The following is a 21183-nucleotide window of genomic DNA, read 5'->3' as shown; positions in this document are numbered from 1 at the left end:
ACGGGTTACTGACCCCGGGACTACAATCTTGCGATCCAGGGATAGCGACCTCCCGTCTCATTTGGGCAAAATGTGCCATTGAAGTATTCTGGACCTGAATTGGGCCCACCTCACAGCAGGAATACAAGCAGTCATCAGACACAGAACAGACATTGCTTTTCTTAGGGAAACTTCCTTGGTTTTGCTGAAAGACCTGATTTTCTGCTGAATACCTTTCTTCTTGTCTGCCGGAAGATAAGATTTATGTGTCTGAGAATCTAATAGGATGCCTAGGAAAACACATTTGGAGGTTGGAATCGGGGATGATTTGTCCCAATTTATTAACCAGCCCAGGCTCATCAGGGTCCCCAGGACCTTCTGCATTTGAGATCTCAACAGCTCTGGGGACTGCCCTACCAAGAAGAAGGTCGTCCAGGTATGAGATTATAATGAGGTCTGACCACCTTATTTCTGCCATTACCTCCGCCATTAGCTTTGTGAAGAGCCTCGGCGCCTGTGATATCCCAAAAGGAAGTGCGCTGAACTGCAAACGGACGATTGATTCTCCCATCTTCACTGCTAGCCTCAGGTATCTCTGAGACAATGGATGAATGGGCACGTGATAGTAGGCATCTTTTATATCTATTGAGGCCATCACGCAGTTGGGGGAACAGATGGAGGACCGTGGAGGAGATGGATTGCATCCAGAATTTCTGGTAGGACAGATATTGGTTGAGACTCTTCAAATTTATTATCAGCCTGAACATACCGTTGGGCTTGGGAACCAGAAATAGGGTTGAATAAAACACCTCTCCTTGTTCGTTCTTTGGGACTGGAACAAGGACTGCCTTTTCCAGGAGGCTGTTTATTTCCTCCGTAAGTGCCGCCTGTTTTGGAGAATTTTGGTTTAAGGAAGTAATTTTTAATGTCCTGGGTGGTAGTCTCTTGAAGTCTAGGCGGTAGCCTTCCTCTATAATACCCCTTTACCCAGGCGCTTGCGGTAATATTTCGCCAGGCTGGAGAAAACAAAGAAAGAAGACCGCCTACCTGGGGTCTGGCGTCATTGTTGAGTGGAAATTGAAGTTTGAGGTCTGGATTTAAACAGCACACTTTTTGATTTATCGGATCTCCATTCCCTTTTCTTCTGATCCCCGAAACCCTTCCTTTTCTCATTACTCCGAAATGGCTTCCCCTGTCTAGGAAAGGACGGTGCTGGAAATCATTTTTTCTCATCAGATGCCTTATCTAAAATATTGTCTAAGGCCGACCCAAACAAAAAATGTCCTTGGCAAGGGAGGGCACAAAGCTTAGACTTTGAAGCCACATCACCCTTCCACCCCTTCAACCATAAGGACCTTCTGGCTGAACTGGACAGTGCAGCCGCTCTAGCGGAAAGCCTCAATGCATCAGCGGAAGTAGAGATAAAGTCCACTGCACTGGACATGGTTGGTATAGCCTCCAGAAGCTGATCCCTAGGAGTTTTGTTCTCTATATGAGACTAATTCCTCCAACCAGAGCTTTAATGACCTTGCCACCGAAGTAGTCGCTATATTTGGTTTAAAGGCAGAAGTGGATGCCACCCAATTCTTCCTTAAGTATGCATCAGCCCTTTAGTCCATGGGATCTTTAAGGGACCCTAAATCCTCAAACGGGAAAGATGATTTTTTATCTTCGCTATGGGAGCGTCTACCTCATGCCAAGCTGATACTTCTTGATCGTCAAAGGGGTACTTTCTCTTGACCGCTCTAGGGATAAAGATTTTTTTATCGGGTTTCTCCCATTCATGTTTAATCAGGTCTTTGATACAGTCCTGAATGGGGAACACCCTAGACTTTTTAGGCTCTCAAACATAAGTTCTGGCCTAGACCTGGACTCCTTTTCTTCCTCCAGCTCCATTGTGGATCTAACCGCCTTTAATAGTAGATCCGTATCTTCCGCTCTTAACAGCTTCCCAGTTAAAATCCTCAGAGGAGGAATCAGTCTGCAATAGCGCCCTCCTCAGACTCAGAATCCATAGTATCCTCTACTACTGTCTGAGCCTTCCTATGTCTGGATGAGCTAGGCAGGGACTTTTTTAAGATCTTCCACAGAAGAACGGACTTCATTTTTAACTAAGTCTTGGATACTTTGTAATAAAGATGGCGACTCATCTGCCACTAACTTATCTAGACATGGTTGGCAACATATTTTGGGGTAAGACGGGTCCAACTTTCGCTTGCAAATTCCACACTCCTTATCTCTTGTTTTGTGGGTAGCTTTTCTTGGGGCTTCTTTATCCCACATTTAATAAAACAGCCTAATCAGTCTAAAACTGACCATAATAATAACTCCTCAAAGGGAGATGGTGGGGGTTAAACCCTCTTACCCCCAGGAGTACCATGTTGGATTCAGAAAGCTGCTCCTGTCTGTCAGTGCGCGGTTGTACTTATCCTTCTTCCTGCATGATGATGCTGCTTCAAGGGGGCAAATGGAGGGCCGTAAGTGCCGCCTGCCGTCCGGTTGGTATCTGCTTGCTGCTGCTCCCTCCACGCTGGCTGGCCGGCGTTCCCTTTTTCAAATGTGCCGCACAACGCCTGCCATGTTAAGCTCCTCCCCTTCTGGCTGGTGGAACGCACGCGTCACTTCCGGTGCGACGCGCACGCCCGGATTCAGCCTGCCTCAATGAGAGGAGAAGATCCACCTCCCCCCTCACGCCGCAACTTCGCCAGCTAGGCAGGGACCATGAGGCAGCTACAGGCATCCCCCCATTGCTCTGAAGGTGGTAAAAAAACGTCTGACTTCTCAGCGGTTCCTAGTGGAGACATGCCAACAGGTACCTCCACTAGGTTTTGATCATTTTAACCCTATAGGTCCTGCAGCCCAAAGATAGACCTGGAAAGAAATCTATTGGACCAATTTAAAGATCTGGGAAGTTCCCGTTTCCTGTCCGGAAGGGGGAGGATCTCTCACAGGTGCAGTCATGGGGCATAATGGAAAATTGCCTTTTTTTTTTTTTTTTTTTTTTACTTTTTTGTCCACCTGATGTGATATTTTTATAGAGCAGGTTCTTATGGACGCGGTGATACCCAATATGTCTTTTTTTTAATTTACTTAAGTTTTACAAAATACCAGCATTTTTGAAACAAAAAAAAGGATGATGTTTTAGAGTCTCCATATTCTGAGCCATAGTATATTTATTTTTGGGGCGATTGGCTTAGGTAGGGGCTCATTTTTTGCGGGATAAGGTGACTGATTAATACTTTTTTGGGGGGCATACGCCTTTTTGATCCAGGGTGCCTGCTAATTGATTTCAGCAGGCACCCAGTTCCGATCACCGCCCTATGTTGCCAAGAGGTTAACCCCATAGGGACACAGGCTTATTTCACCTTAAGGACCAGGCCATTTTTTTTAGCAAATCTGACCACTGTCACCTTAAGTGCTGGTAACTTTAAAACGCTTTGACTTATCCAGGCCGTTCTGAGATTGTTTTTTCGTCACATATTGTACTTCATGACACTGGCAAAATGAAGTTAAAAATTTTATAAATTTTTTTGCACAAAATACCTAATTTACCCAAAATTTGGAAAAATTAGCAAATTTCAAAAGTTTCAGTTTCTCTACTTCTGTAATACCCCCAAAAATTGTGATGACTTTACATTCCCCATATGTCTACTTCATGTTTGAATTATTTTGGGAATGATATTTTATTTTTTGGGGATGTTACAAGGCTTATATGCAAATCTTGAAATTTTTCAAAAATTTACAAAAACCCAATTTTTAGGGACCAGTTCAGGTCTGAAGTCACTTTGCGAGGCTTACATAATAGAAACCACCCAAAAATGACCCCATCTAAGAAACTACACCCCTCAAGGTATTTAAAACTGATTTTACATACGTTGTTAACCCTTTAAGTGTTGCACAAGAGTTATTGGCAAATGGGGATGAAATTTGAGAATTTAATTTTTTGGGTCCAATTTTCCATTTTAACCCATTTTTTCCACTAACAAAGCAAGGGTTAACAAGCCAAACAAGACTATCTTTATTGCCCTGACTCTGCAGTTTACAGAAACACCCAATATGTGGCCGCAAACTACTGTACGGCCACACAGCGGTGCGTAGAGTGAAAGGTGCGCCGTTTGGTTTTTGGAGGGCTGATTTTTATGGACAAGTTCATTTACACCGTGTCCCGTTTCAACCCCCCTGATGCACCCCTGGAGTAGAAACTCCCTAAAAGTGACCCCATTTTTTGGGGGACTATTTTCAGGGTACATATGATTTTTGGTTGCTCTATATTACTTTTGTGAGGCAAGGTTACCAAAAATTTAAATTCTGAAATTTCATCTCCATTTGCCATTAACTGTTGAGGAACACCTAAAGGGTTAATAAAGTTTGTATAATCAGTTTTGAATACCTTGAGGGGTGTAGTTTCTTAGATGGGGTCACTTTTAGGGAGTTTTTACTCTAGGGGGGCTTCAAAAGGGACATGGTGTCAATAAAAAAGGCCATCAAAATCGGCCTTCCAGAAACCATGTCGGTCCTTTCCTTTTTCGGCCTCCCTTTTACTGATACAGCAGTTTACGACCACAAATGTGGCATTTCTGTAAACTGCAGTATCGGGGTAATAAATAACTTGTTTGGCTGTTAACCCTTGTTTTGTTACCGCCAAAAATAGCGTTTTTGGCACATTTTATTTTTTTAACCATGTTAATCTGGGGGGGTTAGGTCATGGGATATTTTTATAGAGGAGATTGTTACGGACGTGACGATACCTAATCATTTTTTTACATTTATTTAGGTTTTAGACTTATCCATTTTGATACAAAAAAAAAATTTGTAAGTCCAAGAGTCATCTCTTTTTTTTTTATCCGATTATCTTATGTGGGGGCTCATTTTTTGTAGGATGAGACGATGGTTTTATTGGCACTATTTTCGGGGCTATATGACTTTTTGATAGCTATGCTTTTTATTATGTAAGGTGACAGTTTTTTTTTTGCAGCTTTTTTTTTTCTGGACTGTTAATCACAGTCCATGAGGTATTTTTATAGAGGAGATTATTACCGACGCGTTAATACCTAATTTGTCTACTTTTAATAAATTATTTTAGTTTTTTTTCAAGTCCGAGAACCAGTTTTTTTATCCGATGTCCGTGCTAAATTGGGATATAAATTTAGTACTCCATGGAAGTGCGATACTCCCTGAAGCAACCAATAATGCAGAGGCCCGGATGATCGGGGCACGTGTCACATTGAGTTGTGGTGTCCTTCCGTATCCCCCTCCTGTGACACACTGCACCTTTTTAGGGTTCGTCCCTTCTTTCCAGTATGGTGGACCACACATGGAAAGTGTTGGCCAGGGACGATCCGGGCGCCTACAGTTCCCGAGGTACTCCGGCCTGCTCTTTCCCGGTCTGAAAAGATCAGGGCCTTGAGGACTGCCTCATAGAACTGGAGGAATGTCCCTGTGCTGCCAGCGCTTCGGGATAGTACAAAAGAGTTGTACATGGCAACCTGTACCAAGTAGACCGCAACTTTATTGTACCATGCCCGGGTTTTGCGCATGGCGTTATATGGCTTGAGGACTTGATCAGAGAGATCAACTCCTCCCATATACCGATTTTAGTTGACGATACAATCGGGCTTGAGGACCGTTGCCGCGGTACCTCGCACAGGGACAGGGGTTGCCGTTACCATGAATTGTGGACAGCATAAGGACATCCCTCTTGTCCTTATACCTGACCAGCAACATGTTTCCAGTGGTAAGGGGGAGGGCAGGGAGGCCGCATTGATTTTTCCACACGGTCCCACAAGCGGACATGGATCTGGCGGCAAGGGACTGGAACAAGGGGATACTGGTATAAAAGTTATCCATGTACAGGTGGTAACCCTTATCCAGCAGTGGGTACAGAAGGTCCCACACAAGTTTCCCGGTAACACCCAGGGTGGGGGGACATTCTGGGGGTTGAATCCGGGAATCTCGCCCCTTGTATATACGAAATTTGTAAGTGTACCCTGAGGTACTCTCACAAATTTTGTATAGCTTCACGCCATACCTCGCCCGCTTGGAGGGCACATACTGGCGGAAAATGAGTCTCCCCTTGAACGCAATGAGAGACTCATTAACCGCGACCTCCCTTCCAGGTACATAGGCCTCCATGAATTTGGCCCCAAAGTGATCGATGACATGCTGGCATTATCAGAATGCAGACATTTCCGGATGGCCTCAAACTGGGAGCGCGTCATGGCCGTACTGTAAAGTGGGGTCTGGTATAGGACGTACCCACTCCAGTACAGCCTGACCCTGGGTTTCTTGACCAGGCCCATATGCAGCACGAGGCCCCAAAATGTCCTCATTTTGGCTGCACTGACCGGCATCCAGCCACCGGGCCTGGCCAAAAAGGAGCCCGGGTGTTGAGCAACGAACTATATAACAGCAGTATTTAACACGTACAGATTCGTCTGCTCCACCATCAGATTTACTAGTGGGTCACTGAAAAAATTACAAAAAAAGTCATATTCAGTGTAGCCCACTGTGGAAATCTGGATTCCTGATTGGCCTACAAAATCAGGAATCACGGGCTCGTATCGCTCTGGGCTACACCAGACTAGTTCACCGGCAGGGTACTCCTGTGGATTTAACTGGTGGGCCGGGAAACCAGTACGAGCCCCAGAGCTGCTCGTACCAGGCTGGGCCACAGGGTCCCTAAAATGGCGATCCCCTTGCTCCGCCTGGCGGCATCTCCACCGCCTTGGGGGCTCATCGTCATCATCGCTGGATGATGAGGAGGACGCGGATGACAACAGGAATGTGGGGTTATCCTCGTCCTCACTGGGACTCCCGGAGTCAGAGGCAAGCTGGGCGTATATGCCTACTCGGCCGAGAACGTCCGGCGGGTCATAGGGCAGTGTGCGTCTGCGTGTGTGTAAATCTTTATTTTGTGTGCGTGTGAGCACGGGTGTTCACGAACTCACCCTAAAACTAACAGAATTTTTTTTTTTTTTTAAAGGCCAAAAAATTTGAAAAAAGGAAATTCTAAACCGCTGATCAACCGTCCGAAGTTGATCAGCGGTGGGGTGTGCGATGCGCTAACAGTGGCCGGACGCTAAGAGGGCCGGCCACAGTCAGCGTACACAAAAATAAATAAAAAATCCTGCACCCCAAAAAAGTGAGTGTGTGTGTGTGGGGGTATCAAGCGGCAGCACCCCTGGGGGGTCTAAGGTCACACTTAGGGTGATGCAATCAAAGCTGAACAAACTAACTTTCCCTTTTTTTCCCCCTGCCTAACCGAAACTTTCCCTATGCACCTGAAGATCAGATGGGGGGTGCTGGGGCACAGATCGGGTCCTGGGGGGCACAGATGGGGTGATGCTGGCACCGATGGACGACATGTGCAGGCAGCTCCTCTCTCCTCCGGAACAAAAAAGGAGGGGCGCCTGCATCTTTTGAATCTGCCACCGTCCCGCCGACAGACCAATCAGAGGCAATCCTGAGAGGTGATGTCACCATCACCACTCAGGATCGCTGGATGGTGATTGGTGGGGTGAAATCACACCACCATCACGTTCTGGGTTATCGGGTCTTCAGAGACCCGAATAACCCAGAAACGCAGAAAACCGCAGGTCTGAATTGACCTGCGATTTTCTGCGATCGCCGCCATGGGGGGGGGGGGGGGGAGATGGGCTGGGGGTCACAGGACCCCCCGGCGCATTTAGCCTAGGTGCCTGCTCAATAATTTGAGCAGGCATCGGTTTCCGATCAACGCCCGCCCGGCGGCAGTGATCGGAACCATACATGACGTACCGGCACGTCATGTGTCCTTAAGAGGTTAAAGGTTTATCATCATTGGTGGCGAAGTGTGTGCCACAAAGTCCCCTCACTTCCTCTTATTGGTGGTGCAGTGGCAGCTTCTGATCGGAGCCCCAGCAGTGAAGTCGCGGGACTTCGATCAGTTACCATGGCAGCCAGGACGCTACTGAAGCCCTGGCTGCCATAGTCCGCTCCCTGCTGCTGTGTGTACTATGCACAGGGCAGCAGGTAGAGTGTGAGATCCTATTCACCCTAATAGAGCCCTATTAAGGTGAATAGGACAAGGGATGAAAAGATCCCAGGTTCTAGCCCCTAAGGAGGCTAATAGTTATTAAATAAGCACGAATCACCATTTTTCAAAATGCGGAATGCACGTGGCTTTTTTGGCGTTTTATTTTCTTCCGTGTGGTATAGAATGTTATCGAGTATCGCAATACTTTTTTATGGTATCAAAATCGAATAAAAAATTTGGTATCGCAACAACTCTAGTATACAGCACTCCACAATATGGAATATAAAGTATAGCACCCTATGGTATACAGTACCCCACAGTATGCAATTTATAGTAAAGCACCCCACAGTATACAATACATAAAACACCCCACATATGCAGTATAGCACCCCACAGTATACAGTAGAGCAGTATAGCACCCCACAGTATACAGCATAATAGCCCCTATCACCGTTTCCTGATGTAATCTTCACAAAAAAAGCTCCACAATTATGGCAAACTTCTGCAGCAATACTCCTGATAGAAAGGACCTTTGATTACCTCATAGCCATGTGACCATTAATATCGATATGGTACTGGTCACATGGTGAGGTCGTCATCAAAGGTCCATTTTCTCCTAAGAGAATCACAACTCCTTGCAGAGACATTGGGCAGTGCGCTGCTGCTCAGACAGCACCACTCTGTATAGCTGACAGCCTGACACCCGGGGAAAGTTAAGGGGATAGGCTGCTGTGGAGGTCCTATTTTAAGGAGGTGCGTCACTGTATGGTTGGAGAGAGGGGGGGGGGGGGGGGGGCTTTGTCAGTGTTATGGGGTGGGGAACTGTGGAGTTCACTGTTAAGGGGGCGTGGTACTGTAGAGGTCACTTATGGGGGATACAGTCAATATCATTAAACGACACACAAACATTAAAGGGAGTCTTTCACCCATACTGACCGTTTTTGAACACTAACATCATTCTCAGCATTATAGTACCCAGAGGTGAATGCTACTTACAGTTTAACTGTCCGTCGCTTATTTCCTTCAAAAAACACTTTAATCCAATATTCAAATTAGGTCTGAAGGTGCCCAGGGGCGGCGTTCAAGCGGCTGGTGCCCGGGCGCCTCTTAGCTACTCATATGAAAACCCTCCCCTTTAAACACTCAGGCCGGCCCTAGGTTCTTCTTCTTACCGCCTCCCTTCATCGGCATCCAAGCGTTTATTGCGCATGCGCTGGCCCCAACATCCCGATCAAGCAAGCGGAAGTAGCCGCCTGCTAGATCGGGATGTTGGGGCCGGCGGCTACTTCCGCTTGCTAGATCGGGATGTTGGGGCCAGCGCATGCGCAATAAACGCTTGGATGCCGATGCCCATAATGGGTAATGCTGTGCGCAGGCGCCGTGATTCAGATGCACGGCATTTCACACTAAAGGGAGGCGGTAATAAGAAGAACCTAGGACCGGCCTGAGTGTTTAAAGGGGAGGGGTTTCATATGAATTGCGAAGAGGGGCCTGGGCACCGGCCGCTTGAACAACAGTGCTGCCCCTGGGCACCTTCAGACCTAATTTGAATATTGGATTAAAGTGTTTTTTGAAGGAAATAAGTGACGGACAGCTAAACAGTAAGTAGCATTCACATCTGGGTACTATAATGCTGAGAATGGGGTTAGTGTTCAAAAACGGTCAGTATGGGTGAAAGACCCCCTTTAAATGAAATAGATGAAATATACCCGTGCGAAGCGGGGTCCTTCTGCTAGTCTCATATACAGCGCTGCCCATAATTATTCATACCCCTGGCAATTTTTACTTACTTTTATTCAACCAGCAAGTTGATGGAAAATGACAGGTGTCTCCCAAAAGATAATAAGACTATGTACAAGAGGCGGTATTGTGAAAAAACAAAGAAAAAAAAACAAAAAACATCTCAGCTTTTATTTACATTTGAGTAAAAAAAAAAAAAGTGTCCAATCCAAAATTATTCATAACCCTTCTCAAATCAATAGAAAAGCCTTTATTGGCTATTATAGCAATCAAACACTTCCTATAATTGCAGACCAGCTTTTTGCATGTCTCCACGGGTATTTTTGCCCATTCATCTTTAGCAATGAGCTCCAAATCTTTCAGGTTGGAGAGTCTTCTTGCCATCACCCTGATCTTTAGCTCCCTCCACAGATTCTCAACTGGATTCAAGTTTGGACTCTGGCTGGGCCACTCCAAAATGCTAATGTTGTCTGCTAACCATTTCTTCACCACTTTTGCTGTGTGTTTTGGGTCATTGTCATGCTGAAATGTCCACTGGTGCCCAAGGCCAAGTTTCTCTGCAGACTGCCTGATGTTGAGAGTCCTGATGTATTGCTCTTTTTTCATGGTGCCGTTTACTGTGATTAGGTCCCCTGGTCCATTGGCTGAGCCCCCCCCCCCCCCCCAAGCATTAGGTTCCCACCTCCATGTTTGAGAGTGGGGATGGTGTTCTTTGGGTTGAAGGCTTCTCTCTTTTTTTTTTTTTTTTTTTTTTTATACACCAAATGAAGGAAAAATCATTGTGACCAAACAATTAAATTTTTGTTTTATCTGAGCATAATACAGAAGACCAGAAGTAGTCTTCTTTGTCCAGATGAGCTTTTGCAAAGGCCAAGAAGTGAGCTTTTGTGTGCCTTATCTGGAGAAGTGGAACCCTGCAGTGTCAGTTGGATTGTCTGCCTTGAGACATTGCCACCAGCAGAGCCCAGATTCACCAGGATGGCCTTGGTAGTGATCCTTGGATTCTTTTTCACCTCTCTAACTATCCTCCTGGCCAGCACAGGTGTCACTTTTGGCTTCCGACCACGTCCTGTGAGATTTTCCACAGTGCGGAACATCTTGAATTTTTTGCTCATATGTACATAAAAGCTGAGAATTTTTTTTTTCCACAATAATGCCTCTTGTACATATAGTCTTATTATCTTTTGGGAGACACCCATGTCATTTCCCATTAAAAAAAATTGCTATTTTTTTAAATAATAGTAGCGGTCAAAATTTGCCAGGGGTATGAATAATCATGGGCAGCACTGTATATAAACATGAGTTTGTCTGTCTGTTATTTATGCACGGCCAAGCAACTGGACCGACCTTCACCAAATTTGGGACATAGGTACATCAGGTGTCCGGGAAGGTTTTAGACCAGGTCTGGACCGACCGTTCCTGAGATATTTGCAAAAAATGACCTGCATTAGCCAATATAAGCCTGCAAGTCTTTCTCTTCATATCCCAACTGCCATACACACGGTCACGTGACCCTTATGTGGCAATCACTGTTAAAGGGACAGGTGCTGTTAAGAGGGCAGGGAACAGTGGAGGTCACAGATAAGGGGACGGTCCCCTATGGAGGCGAGTGTTAAGGAGCAGGGTGCTGTATAGGTCACAGTTAATGGAGTGGACACCGAAGGAGGTCAATGTCAAGGGAGTGGGTGCTGTTTAACTCACTGTTAAAGGGGCAGGCTGCTGTGAAGGTCAAAGTTAAGGGGTTGGGCTGATGTAGAGGTCCCATTTTAAGTAAGCGGGGTACTGTTGAGGGAGGGGGGGGGGTTCAGTGTTGAGAGGTGAGGGGCTGTGGAGTTCACTGTTAAGGGAGCGGGGTACTGTAGAGGTCATTGTTATGGGGGATACTGTCGATATCTTAACGACACACAAACATTAAATTAAATAAATGACATATACCCGTGCAAAGCCGTGTCCTTCTGCTAGTTTTACATAAATCTGGAACTCTTCTACCGGTTGGGGCCCAGGTTTCATTTTATAGTATAAGGATATGTTGATATATTAATTGTCCTTGCTTATCTTTTTTTGTACCCCATGCTTAAAAGGAACCTATCACTACAAAAATGCTAAGTAATCTGCAAACAGGACATTATAAAGTAGGAAGAGCTGAGCAGATTGGTATATAGGTTTGTGGAAAAAGTTGTACTTCATTCAATCAAATTCCTGTGCATTCTGGTCTTTGAAGTCAAGGAGGCAGTCCTATCAGTCATTGATAGCCTTTCTTATGTGACTGTGCATACAGAGAGAGCTGTCAATCCCTGATAGGACTGTCTCCTTGATTTTAAAGCTCAGAATGAGCATGGATATAAATGAGAAAATTACACGTGATACTGGACTTTTTCCTATAAAGCTATATATCAATATGTACTAAAGTGATGGGTGAGCACACTTCATTTGGACTTGTGTAGACTAAAAATTTATTAAATCAAACAATATATTTGACACGTGTATAACAGTTAATATAAAATAAAACACTATAAGATACTTAAAATCATTGAAGAAAGCAGTATAATGATGTAGTACTTCTGATATATACCAAATTCAAACAATATGGTGGATACTGCCGACGTAGTTGCAGTTACACCCAATAATCTGCTGGCTGGCTTGTACCAGATTTCTTGATATTATTGTCCCATATGTATAAATCCACATACAGAATGGGTGAATGTCCAGAATATGACTATATCAATAATTAAAGTCTTTTGCAGTCTCCTAAATAATTGCAAGGTGTAGATGTACGGTACTATAACAATACTGGTGGCAGTTACTGATGTTTAGGCCCGCATTAATGGTCAGTATATTAGCAGGTAAAGTTCTTCTTACTTTTTTTTTTAGTGTTCAAACGAGGGTCGGGCGGCGCGGGATAATGCCAGCATCATGCTCCTTACTCCTCTATGCCGGCTTCCCCGAATTACATCGCGGGAGTTGGGACAGGACTAGTATCTCTGGATTTCTTTTTAAGAGTAGGACTTGTATATGCAATTTTTCTGCATGCGTAAAAAAACGCACATGTATAAAAAAAAAACGCATGCAGAAAAATCGCATATACAAGTCCTTCTCCTAAAAATAAATCCAGTCTTCCATATTTTGGGTGCTTTCTTGGATAAAAGGCGGAGAGGTGTCACGATACCACTGATGAAGGGAAAGCCAATTCCCGAAACGCCTCTGGGCCGGATCGGACACCTGCGAAGAGCACCTCCGCAATCATAAGCGTGGCCACGCTAGGAAAATTGTAACTACAAGATAGAGGAAAGACCATCGGAACAAAAATCTACAGACCGAAAAGGCATCCTCCTATGTTTTGAGCCGGAAGACCCACAGGTACGGACGAAACAGAGATACTAGTCCCGTCCCAACTCCCGCGATAATTCGGGGGAAGCCAGCATAGAGGAGCAAGGAGCGTGACGCTGGCATTATGCCCCGCCGCCCGACCCTCGTTTGAACACTAAGGAAGGTAAGAAGAACTTTACCTGCTAATATACTGACCATTAATGCGGGCCTAAACATCACTAAATGCCACCAGTATTGTTATAGTACCGGACAGCTACACCTTGCAATTATTTTGGAGACGGCAAAAGACTAATTATTGATATAGTCATATTCTGGACATTCACCCATTCTGTATGTGGATTTATACATATGGGACAATAATATCAAGAAATCTGGTACAATCCAGCCAGCAGATTATTGGGTGTAACTGCAACTACGTCGGCAGTATCCACCATATTGTTTGAATTTGGTATATATCAGAAGTACTACATCATTATACTGCTTTCTTCAAATGATTTTAAGTATCTTATAGTGTTTTATTATTTTATATTAACTGTTATACACGTGTCAAATATATTGTTTGATTTAATAAAAACATTTTTAGACTACACAAGTCCAAATGAAGTGTGCTCAACCATCACTTTAGTATTGATTGTTTATACCTGTCTAGAGGGTGGGTGTCCCTCTTATTTGGGTTAGCAGCACTTGTTCCTCCAATCCGTTCGGAGTGAGCCAGCATATTGAAATCCTTATATATCAATGTGCTCGCCTTCTCCTGCTCTAACATTCTCAATGACACAGGTTCCCTTTGAGTAATTCAATAAATACAGAAAAAAAAGCTTTCGTTATTTCACATTTGCACCATGAAACAGACCTGTGAAATGCAAAACTTCAGCCCATTGCTTGCAGATATAAACTTGGATGTCGCTACCTCCAACTGCAAGATATGTACCACTTTGGTCAAATACCAGTGATCGAACCTGTTCAGGAAGACAGTGGAAATATTGCAATTAAACTGTGAAACGAAAACACTGCACATTTCACGCAACTGTAAAGCAAACTAGTTATCAAATTCATGATGCATCTGTATGCAGTGTGTTTTTTATGGAACAAGAAGTAGTTTTAATTTACATCATTTTAGGGTACATAGGTCTGATTTGTTAATTAAAACCTTTTGGGTAGGGGATGACCAATTCCATAATAATTTGCTTCTTATTCTGCAATAAAAATAAAAAGTCCCCACTTTTATAAAGTGAAACCACTTTTTGCAATGTCCTTTCCTCGTTACATTTGTTAGGGACACCAGTAAGCAATAGTAAGTGCAAAGTATTAGCTCCTGCTAACAGCTGTACCCTCCTACAGCTACGGAGTTAATCAGTTTGTATGCAAGCAATAAGAGCATACAGGAGAAGCTAACAAAGTAAACTGTAAAACCAGATAAAACGCTACATGGGTCAGAAAATTATAAATAGCAGCAAAATAACTGGGCAAGAGTTGTGTCCCCAATTGTGGAAGCGCTCATTAGTAGCAATGCTAATGCTGGTATTACTCGCTGCTCTCTGGTATTGTCTGGGAACTGAAGCTTTAGCTGTATCCGGACCTTGTACATGTTGGTGTGCACTATGACCTCAGGCTGTGCGATGTAAGGTTCATAGAGCAGCACTGCAGGAAGAGTGAGCTCGATCTCCAGAGTGCTCGTTCCATCCACAGAAAGAGGTGAGTTATTTATTTTGTCTAATCTGAGGTTTGCATTTAAGGATGGTGGGGTGCAGGTTTATAGGGAGTCACATGGATTTGGGGTCTGATTTTAAGCGATAGAGGTTATAGGGGCTAAACGAATTTGTGGAGAGTTATAGGGTGCCACATGAATTTGGGGTCTAAACTGAGGTCTGCATTTAAAACATGGGAGAGGTGGGGTTATTTTACTCACTTATATATCGCTTACATTTTCTGCAAACTTTACAGACATTAGAATCACGCGGTACCTTGGGAAATCCACACAAACACCAAGGGCACCAGTACTAATCACGAGCCACCATGCTGCTGACGCTGGAGTATGTAGGAATTTGAGGCTAATCTACAGTTTATTAAAAGGATTCTGCAGTTTGTTTAAACTGATTATCTATCCTCTGGAGCCATGCGCGACAGGTCAATCCGGAGTGACTAGGATTTGTCGGAATGTCCTCTATCCTGATCCTCCGTAGAACCCTGGGAAGGAGGGCAAGAACACGTAGGTAGAGAGAACTCCCGCCAAGGAGAAATCAGGACGTCCACGTTGCATGCTTCCGGAACACTGGCTCTGGAGAGAAAGGCGGGAAGCTTTCGTGTAGATACCGTTAGCACACCCGGACCAATGGAAGAGGCCCTGTAGAAGGAGGGATGTGGAGGGTGCCACAGCCCACCAGTCGGAACCAGAACGTGCCTGGAAACGAATACCCCGTGCAATGCAGATGAGGGAAGGTAGTAACGTAGGAACTATCTAGGCATGCGGGGTTGCATGAACCATGAGCCAGAGAGGAAAGACAGGAGAAGAATAGGCTAGGTCTAAGCCCATTTGCCATTTGAGACCGGTGCTATACAGAAGTAGCCAAGGATTAAGTGGCTGTGCAATATAAAAAAAACTCCGCCTGAGGAGGAAGCCAGGCAAGGGGAGTCACACTGTATGCTAGCCCACGAGCGGGCCACCCACAGAGACCACCGAATTCAGTGGAAAAAAAAAAAGAGTCCACCGCCTGACGAAAGAGCTGTACAGTAAGAACCCAAGAATGTAGTGGTAACGCAATACCGCTCCTACAGTAGCAGCCAGCGCTTGCCTGGTCAGCGCAAAAATTGAGGGGGAGGCCTAAGATTATCCGTAGAAGCCACGTACCATACTGCCCCAGTTAAGTATAGTGAAACTGAAAAACTCTACCTTGATGGGTGCTGAACAGGAGCAACTGCCAGGCTAGCACCAGGGTAGGACCCCTACCTGAGGGGAATGTCCAGGTAGGCAAAAAGAAGGGAGGTAGGTGTGCTCAAACCCTGTTGTACTGAGCACGGACCATGCTGGGAACCACAGCGTAACTTGAGTAAAGAAAAAGAGAAAAAGTCCAGCTTGATTAAATGTTACCTTTATTTTTCAGTGCGGATTAAAAGCCAGTTACACTCCAGTCAACATGTTTCAGATCAAAGACGATAGCGATCCTTCCTCATGACACACACATACTAAGGGGGAGGTTGCATATATAGTGCCTCCACCTGGAACAGGTGGACACACTAACTGCAGGCCCCTCCTTACAATGATATTGACAGCACATGCTAAAAAGCATGGTGAATAAAAACAAAGGAAAACACATGGCTTATGGATGAAAAAATTCAGTAGTGTAGCATCAAGTTGTGTTTCCGGTTAAAAAGCTTTTTCTTGTAATTACCACCCCTAGATGATTGAGTAACCCTCTCCAAACCCTGCACAATTAGACCCTCTGTGTCACCGCCATGCACCGCTGAGAAATGCAGGCTGACCGCAGACACATTTCTGGCATGTGAATGAGGAATGTCAGAGATGTGCCTGCATAGTCTAACCTTGAGGCCATTAGTGGTGCAGCCAATGTACTGGAGTGAACAGAGGGTACATGAAATACAATACACCACATGAGTGGTGGTACAGTTGATGTATTGTTTGATGGAAAAACATTGATTCATGGCATAGGAAAATACTTCCTTGCCAGGTCGCATATAGGAGCAACATCTGCAAATTTTGTGCCCACATTTATAACTGCCAAGAAACCGCAACCATATTGGAGAGGGGCAGGATGCCACCTTTCAAGACATTACACCATTGATCATCTGTTGACAGTATAGGTAAGTGCTTTCTTACTATGTTGCAAATCTGCGAATATTTTGTACTATAAGCCGTAACAAAAACAGGCAGACGAGAATGTCGTGACTGATCTGTATTTTCAGGGCGACGTGTGCGACTGGTGGGTAAATAATAATGTCTGTCTACGTATAGACAGGGCCTGCTTCTGGGCATGTTCCAGACCATGCTGAGAATATTGTCTGGTGGAGAGGCGAGAGGCCGCATAGCGCATCTCCATGCGGCATGTTGCGTCCTGAGTGCAGGAGAGGCAAGAAGCCGCATGGAGAATTGTGTTACCCGCAGTTTCCTTGCGAAAAGTGCTGGTATGAATTGAATTAGTGTGGGCATGATCCTCAAGAGACAAATCCAGTACCTATAATCCTGGGTTCTACCCAATTCATTCACGTACCCCTGCCATGGATTATCATCAGGAATTGGTCATACGAGATCTATTTGCTTTACAGACGGACACGCAATCGCCCAGGGCAACAGCTTTCAACAATCTGTCACACACTGAGCGACAGGCTCTGTCCGAACTTGAGTCAATGCCTGACATTTCTATTAAAATCGGCTGATAAGGGTGGAGCGGTGGTCATCTTGGATAAAGCCATCTATAAATCACAAAATATATTAATGTTAGAGGACAGCTCGGTTTATGAGGAGCTTCCCGGTGACCCCACTCCCCTCTTTCAGCAACAAATACAATGTCTCTTGGAGAGGGGTTTGGAGAGTGGCTATTTGAATAAACGCCAGAGGGATTATATTTTTGTCCAATTTCCAGTGATCCCCATTTTCCACTCTCTTCCCAAGATACACAAGGGACACTTTCCTCCTTCAATGCGTCCCATTGTGTCGGGCATTGGCTCATTTTCGGAACACCTTTCAGCCTGGGTTGACTCTCTGCTTCAGCCCCTGGTGCAGGAGATACCCGGTTTTCTGCAGGACACAAAAAGTGTTCTACAGGCCTTTCACAGCCTGAAATGGGAGTCACGTTTTGCATGGATTTCTGCAGACGTGACCTCCCTCTACACCGTCATTCCACATGATTTGGCCATCAAGGCTCTCAGTTGGTTTCTTGCTGTGTATTCAGATTTTTCTACTTCTTTTCGGGGCTATGTGTGCGACGTGGTTCATTTTCTATTAAAACATAATTTTTTCTTGCAAAATTTTGTTTAGTAAATTTTTCAGTTAAATAAAGTCAAATACAACTGAACAAGCTTTCCCATGATACATAGAAAAAAAATGAAAATTGTAAATATAAACTTAGCAGATGTGAATTGGAATCCTAATTTAGGAAAAGATTAAACCATGTTTTCAAATGAGTTGTGTTGTAACATAGGAAAGAAAAACACAAAAAGAAAAGGAACATAGGGTGTTAACCCAACAACAAAACACCAATGCAGAAACAACCCTTAAATTTGAGTAGAGTAGTAAGAAGAGTTTCGCCAATCATCCCATCTATAATGGTATGTATTTATCTTGTCCTGGACCCTAGCTATAGATTGTTCAAAGGAGCACGTAGTGTTAACTGCCTGCCACACTTCCTTAATATGGGGTGTATCCACGGATTTCCAATGTCTGGTAATGATTAATTTTGTGGCCATGACAATATGTGCTACTATAGATCTAAAATTGTTAGGTAAGTCTTCCAGGCCCAGTAAGAGGAGGGCTAGCTGTGGGGTAAGGGTTATATTGAATTTTAGAACGTTCCTAAGTAGGATCTCGGTAGCTTTCCAGAGGGGTTTTATAATATCGCAGTCCCATAAAATATGTATAAGGGTCCCTTTCTTGCCACACTGTCTCCAACATCTGTCGCTTGAATCGGGGAAAATGATGTGGAGCTTGCTGGGGGTGTGGTACCACCTCAGATATGTTTTAAAGATTACCTCTTTATGTTTCGTACTATTGAAGAATTTGTGAATATTAGCAAATGATGTATGCCACTCTGAGAGTTCTATATCAATTCCTAGGTCTTGCTCCCATTTGACTATGTGGCTGCTCGTGGAAGAATTGAGGGACTCCATCAATTGCGCATAGAAAACAGATATACCCCTCTTCCGCTTGAACAAGTTACTAATTAAAGTCATATGGGGGAGTCTCGGTTTCTCTCTAATCAGTTGCTTATTTAATGAAGTCTCTAACGTTGAGATACCGATAAAAATCATCTCTATTAAGGCCAAATTTGGTTTTAAGTTCTGAGAAAGATAAGAATTTTCCATTTGCATAGAAATCTTGTAGGGATTTCATCCCTAGATTTTCCCACTCCTGTACAGGGATTAGCTCTACCTGATCCTTTAAGAAGTCAAGTGAGCATTCAGATAATGGTGAATATATTTTCCTCTTCCTTAAATTGAGGAAGGATTTCCATATCGTATCTGAAAACCTAATCACATTGATGCATGGGGGGGGGGGGGGGGGGGGGGGGGGGGGGGAGGGGGGGGGAAGAGGTATTCCTAAAATGGGTGCCAACAGTCTAGTTCTCAATGTTCCTAATCCACATATATGCTTCTCTATCTGTATCCAGCTTTTCTCTTGGCTATTATGCCACCAGTGTGAAAGTCGGTCTAGCACCGCTGAATAATAATAAAATTTTATGTGTGGGACCCCCAACCCACCTTTCTTCTGATGTCTAAGAATGGACTTGAAGGCCACTCTGGGTTTCTTGTAATTCCATATGAACAATCTTAGCTTAGCATTCAATGACACGAAATATGAGTCAGGAATTTCAACTGGTATTGACCTGAAGAGATACAATAGTCTGGGTAGTAGCAGCATTTTGTAGGCCGCTATCCTACCCAACCATGATACCGTATTTTTTGAGAATTCAGCCATGTCTCTAGCCATATCAGAGGCCAGTTTAGGATAGTTGTTAGCAAACAATTTTGTAGAAGGATGCGACACCTGTATACCCAGATAAGTGATTTGGGATTTTTGCCAGTCTAGTCTATATCTTTGTTTGAGTTCCTGTAGCAATATCGGATCAATATTGATAGGGAGGGCCTGGGATTTATCTTGGTTGATTTTATAAAAAGATAATTGACCAAAATATTCAGCAATGTCAAAAAAGGCTTGTAAAGAGCTAAGTGGATTGGTCAATGTTAGAACCACGTCATCCGCAAACAGAGCCAGTTTGTAATCATGATGTCCCAATTTAATACCGTTCACTTCTGGGTTAGATCTGATTGCGGCGGCCAGTGGCTCTATGGACATAACGAACAATAGAGGAGAGAAAGGACACCCCTGTCTTGTCCCATTGGTAATGTTAAAAGATTCTGACAGGCAGCTATTGACATATACGTTGGCAGAGGGGTTGCTATATAGAGCTCCAATGCCGGCTTGAATAGGTCCAGTGATCCCAAAAGCCTCCAACACTTTAAAAGCATAACACCAGTTGATACGGTCGAAAGCTTTTTCCGCATCTATTGTGAGAAAGACTGAAGGGGTGTTATATTTCTCACAGCACTGGAGCAAGGACAAAACACGCCTTGTATTGTCTGGTCTTTCATGAAACCAACCTGGTCCCCATGAATAAGGTCTGGCAATACAGTCTGGAACCTATCAGCAATTATTTTTGAGTAAATTTTTACATCCACGTTAAGCAGAGAGATAGGTCTATAATTTTTGATTTCCAATGGGTCTTTATTGGGTTTAGGGATTGTTACAATAGTCGCTCTCAGCATGTCCGGAGGGAATATGCCTGTGATGAATGCTCTATTATAAATATTGTGCATATGTGGAAGCAGGATGTCTATGAATTTCTTGTAATATTCAGCTGAGAAACCGTCCGGTCCTGGTGACTTTTGATTGGGCGATGATTTCACAGCTTTAGCTATTTCTCCTAAAGTTATAGGGGCGTTCAAATTTTGAAGATGATCATGATCAATTTTAGGGAGGTTAAGTCTATTTAGGAAGTCTATAATTTGTGCTTCTCCTAATGGGTGCTGAGGGCCAGGGGCTAGGTTGTAAAGGTCTTCATAATACTGTCTAAAGGCGTTAGCTATGTCTCTTGGGGCCATTTTGATTTGATTAGTGAGGGGGTGGATGATTTGGCGGATTTTTGATCTCTGGTGTCTTGCTTTTAATCGTCTAGCAAGCAGAGCACCTGCCTTATTAGTCATGGGAATAGTAATTTACCTTGGACTGTCGCAAAATTTTTTCATACCTGAACAATAGGAGATTATATAATTGAAATCTAATTTTCTGCAGTTCTTGGGTAGTTGAGAATGATGGGCTTAGTTTGTTTTTGGTTTCTAGTTCTTTGATTTTATTCAATGCCTCATTAATTTCCTTCTCCCTTTGTTTTTTT

The 21183-nt window shown here is 44.1% G+C and overlaps 1 protein-coding gene across 1 annotated transcript in view; it reads right to left on the bottom strand.

Annotated features, from left to right (window-relative positions):
* Positions 1 to 21183, bottom strand: part of PRPF19 (pre-mRNA processing factor 19) — a 276098-nt gene that overhangs the window by 12521 nt on the left and 242394 nt on the right. The window contains exon 15 of the mRNA XM_044296948.1: positions 13914 to 14019. Coding sequence (XP_044152883.1) covers positions 13914 to 14019 — 106 coding nt within the window. The remainder of the gene's footprint in view (positions 1 to 13913; positions 14020 to 21183) is intronic.

The sequence above is a fragment of the Bufo gargarizans genome, chromosome 6, assembly GCF_014858855.1.
Source record: "Bufo gargarizans isolate SCDJY-AF-19 chromosome 6, ASM1485885v1, whole genome shotgun sequence".
NCBI lineage: Eukaryota > Metazoa > Chordata > Amphibia > Anura > Bufonidae > Bufo > Bufo gargarizans.
Note: the sequence above shows the minus strand (reverse complement) of the source record. Positions and strands in the feature narration are given on the sequence as shown.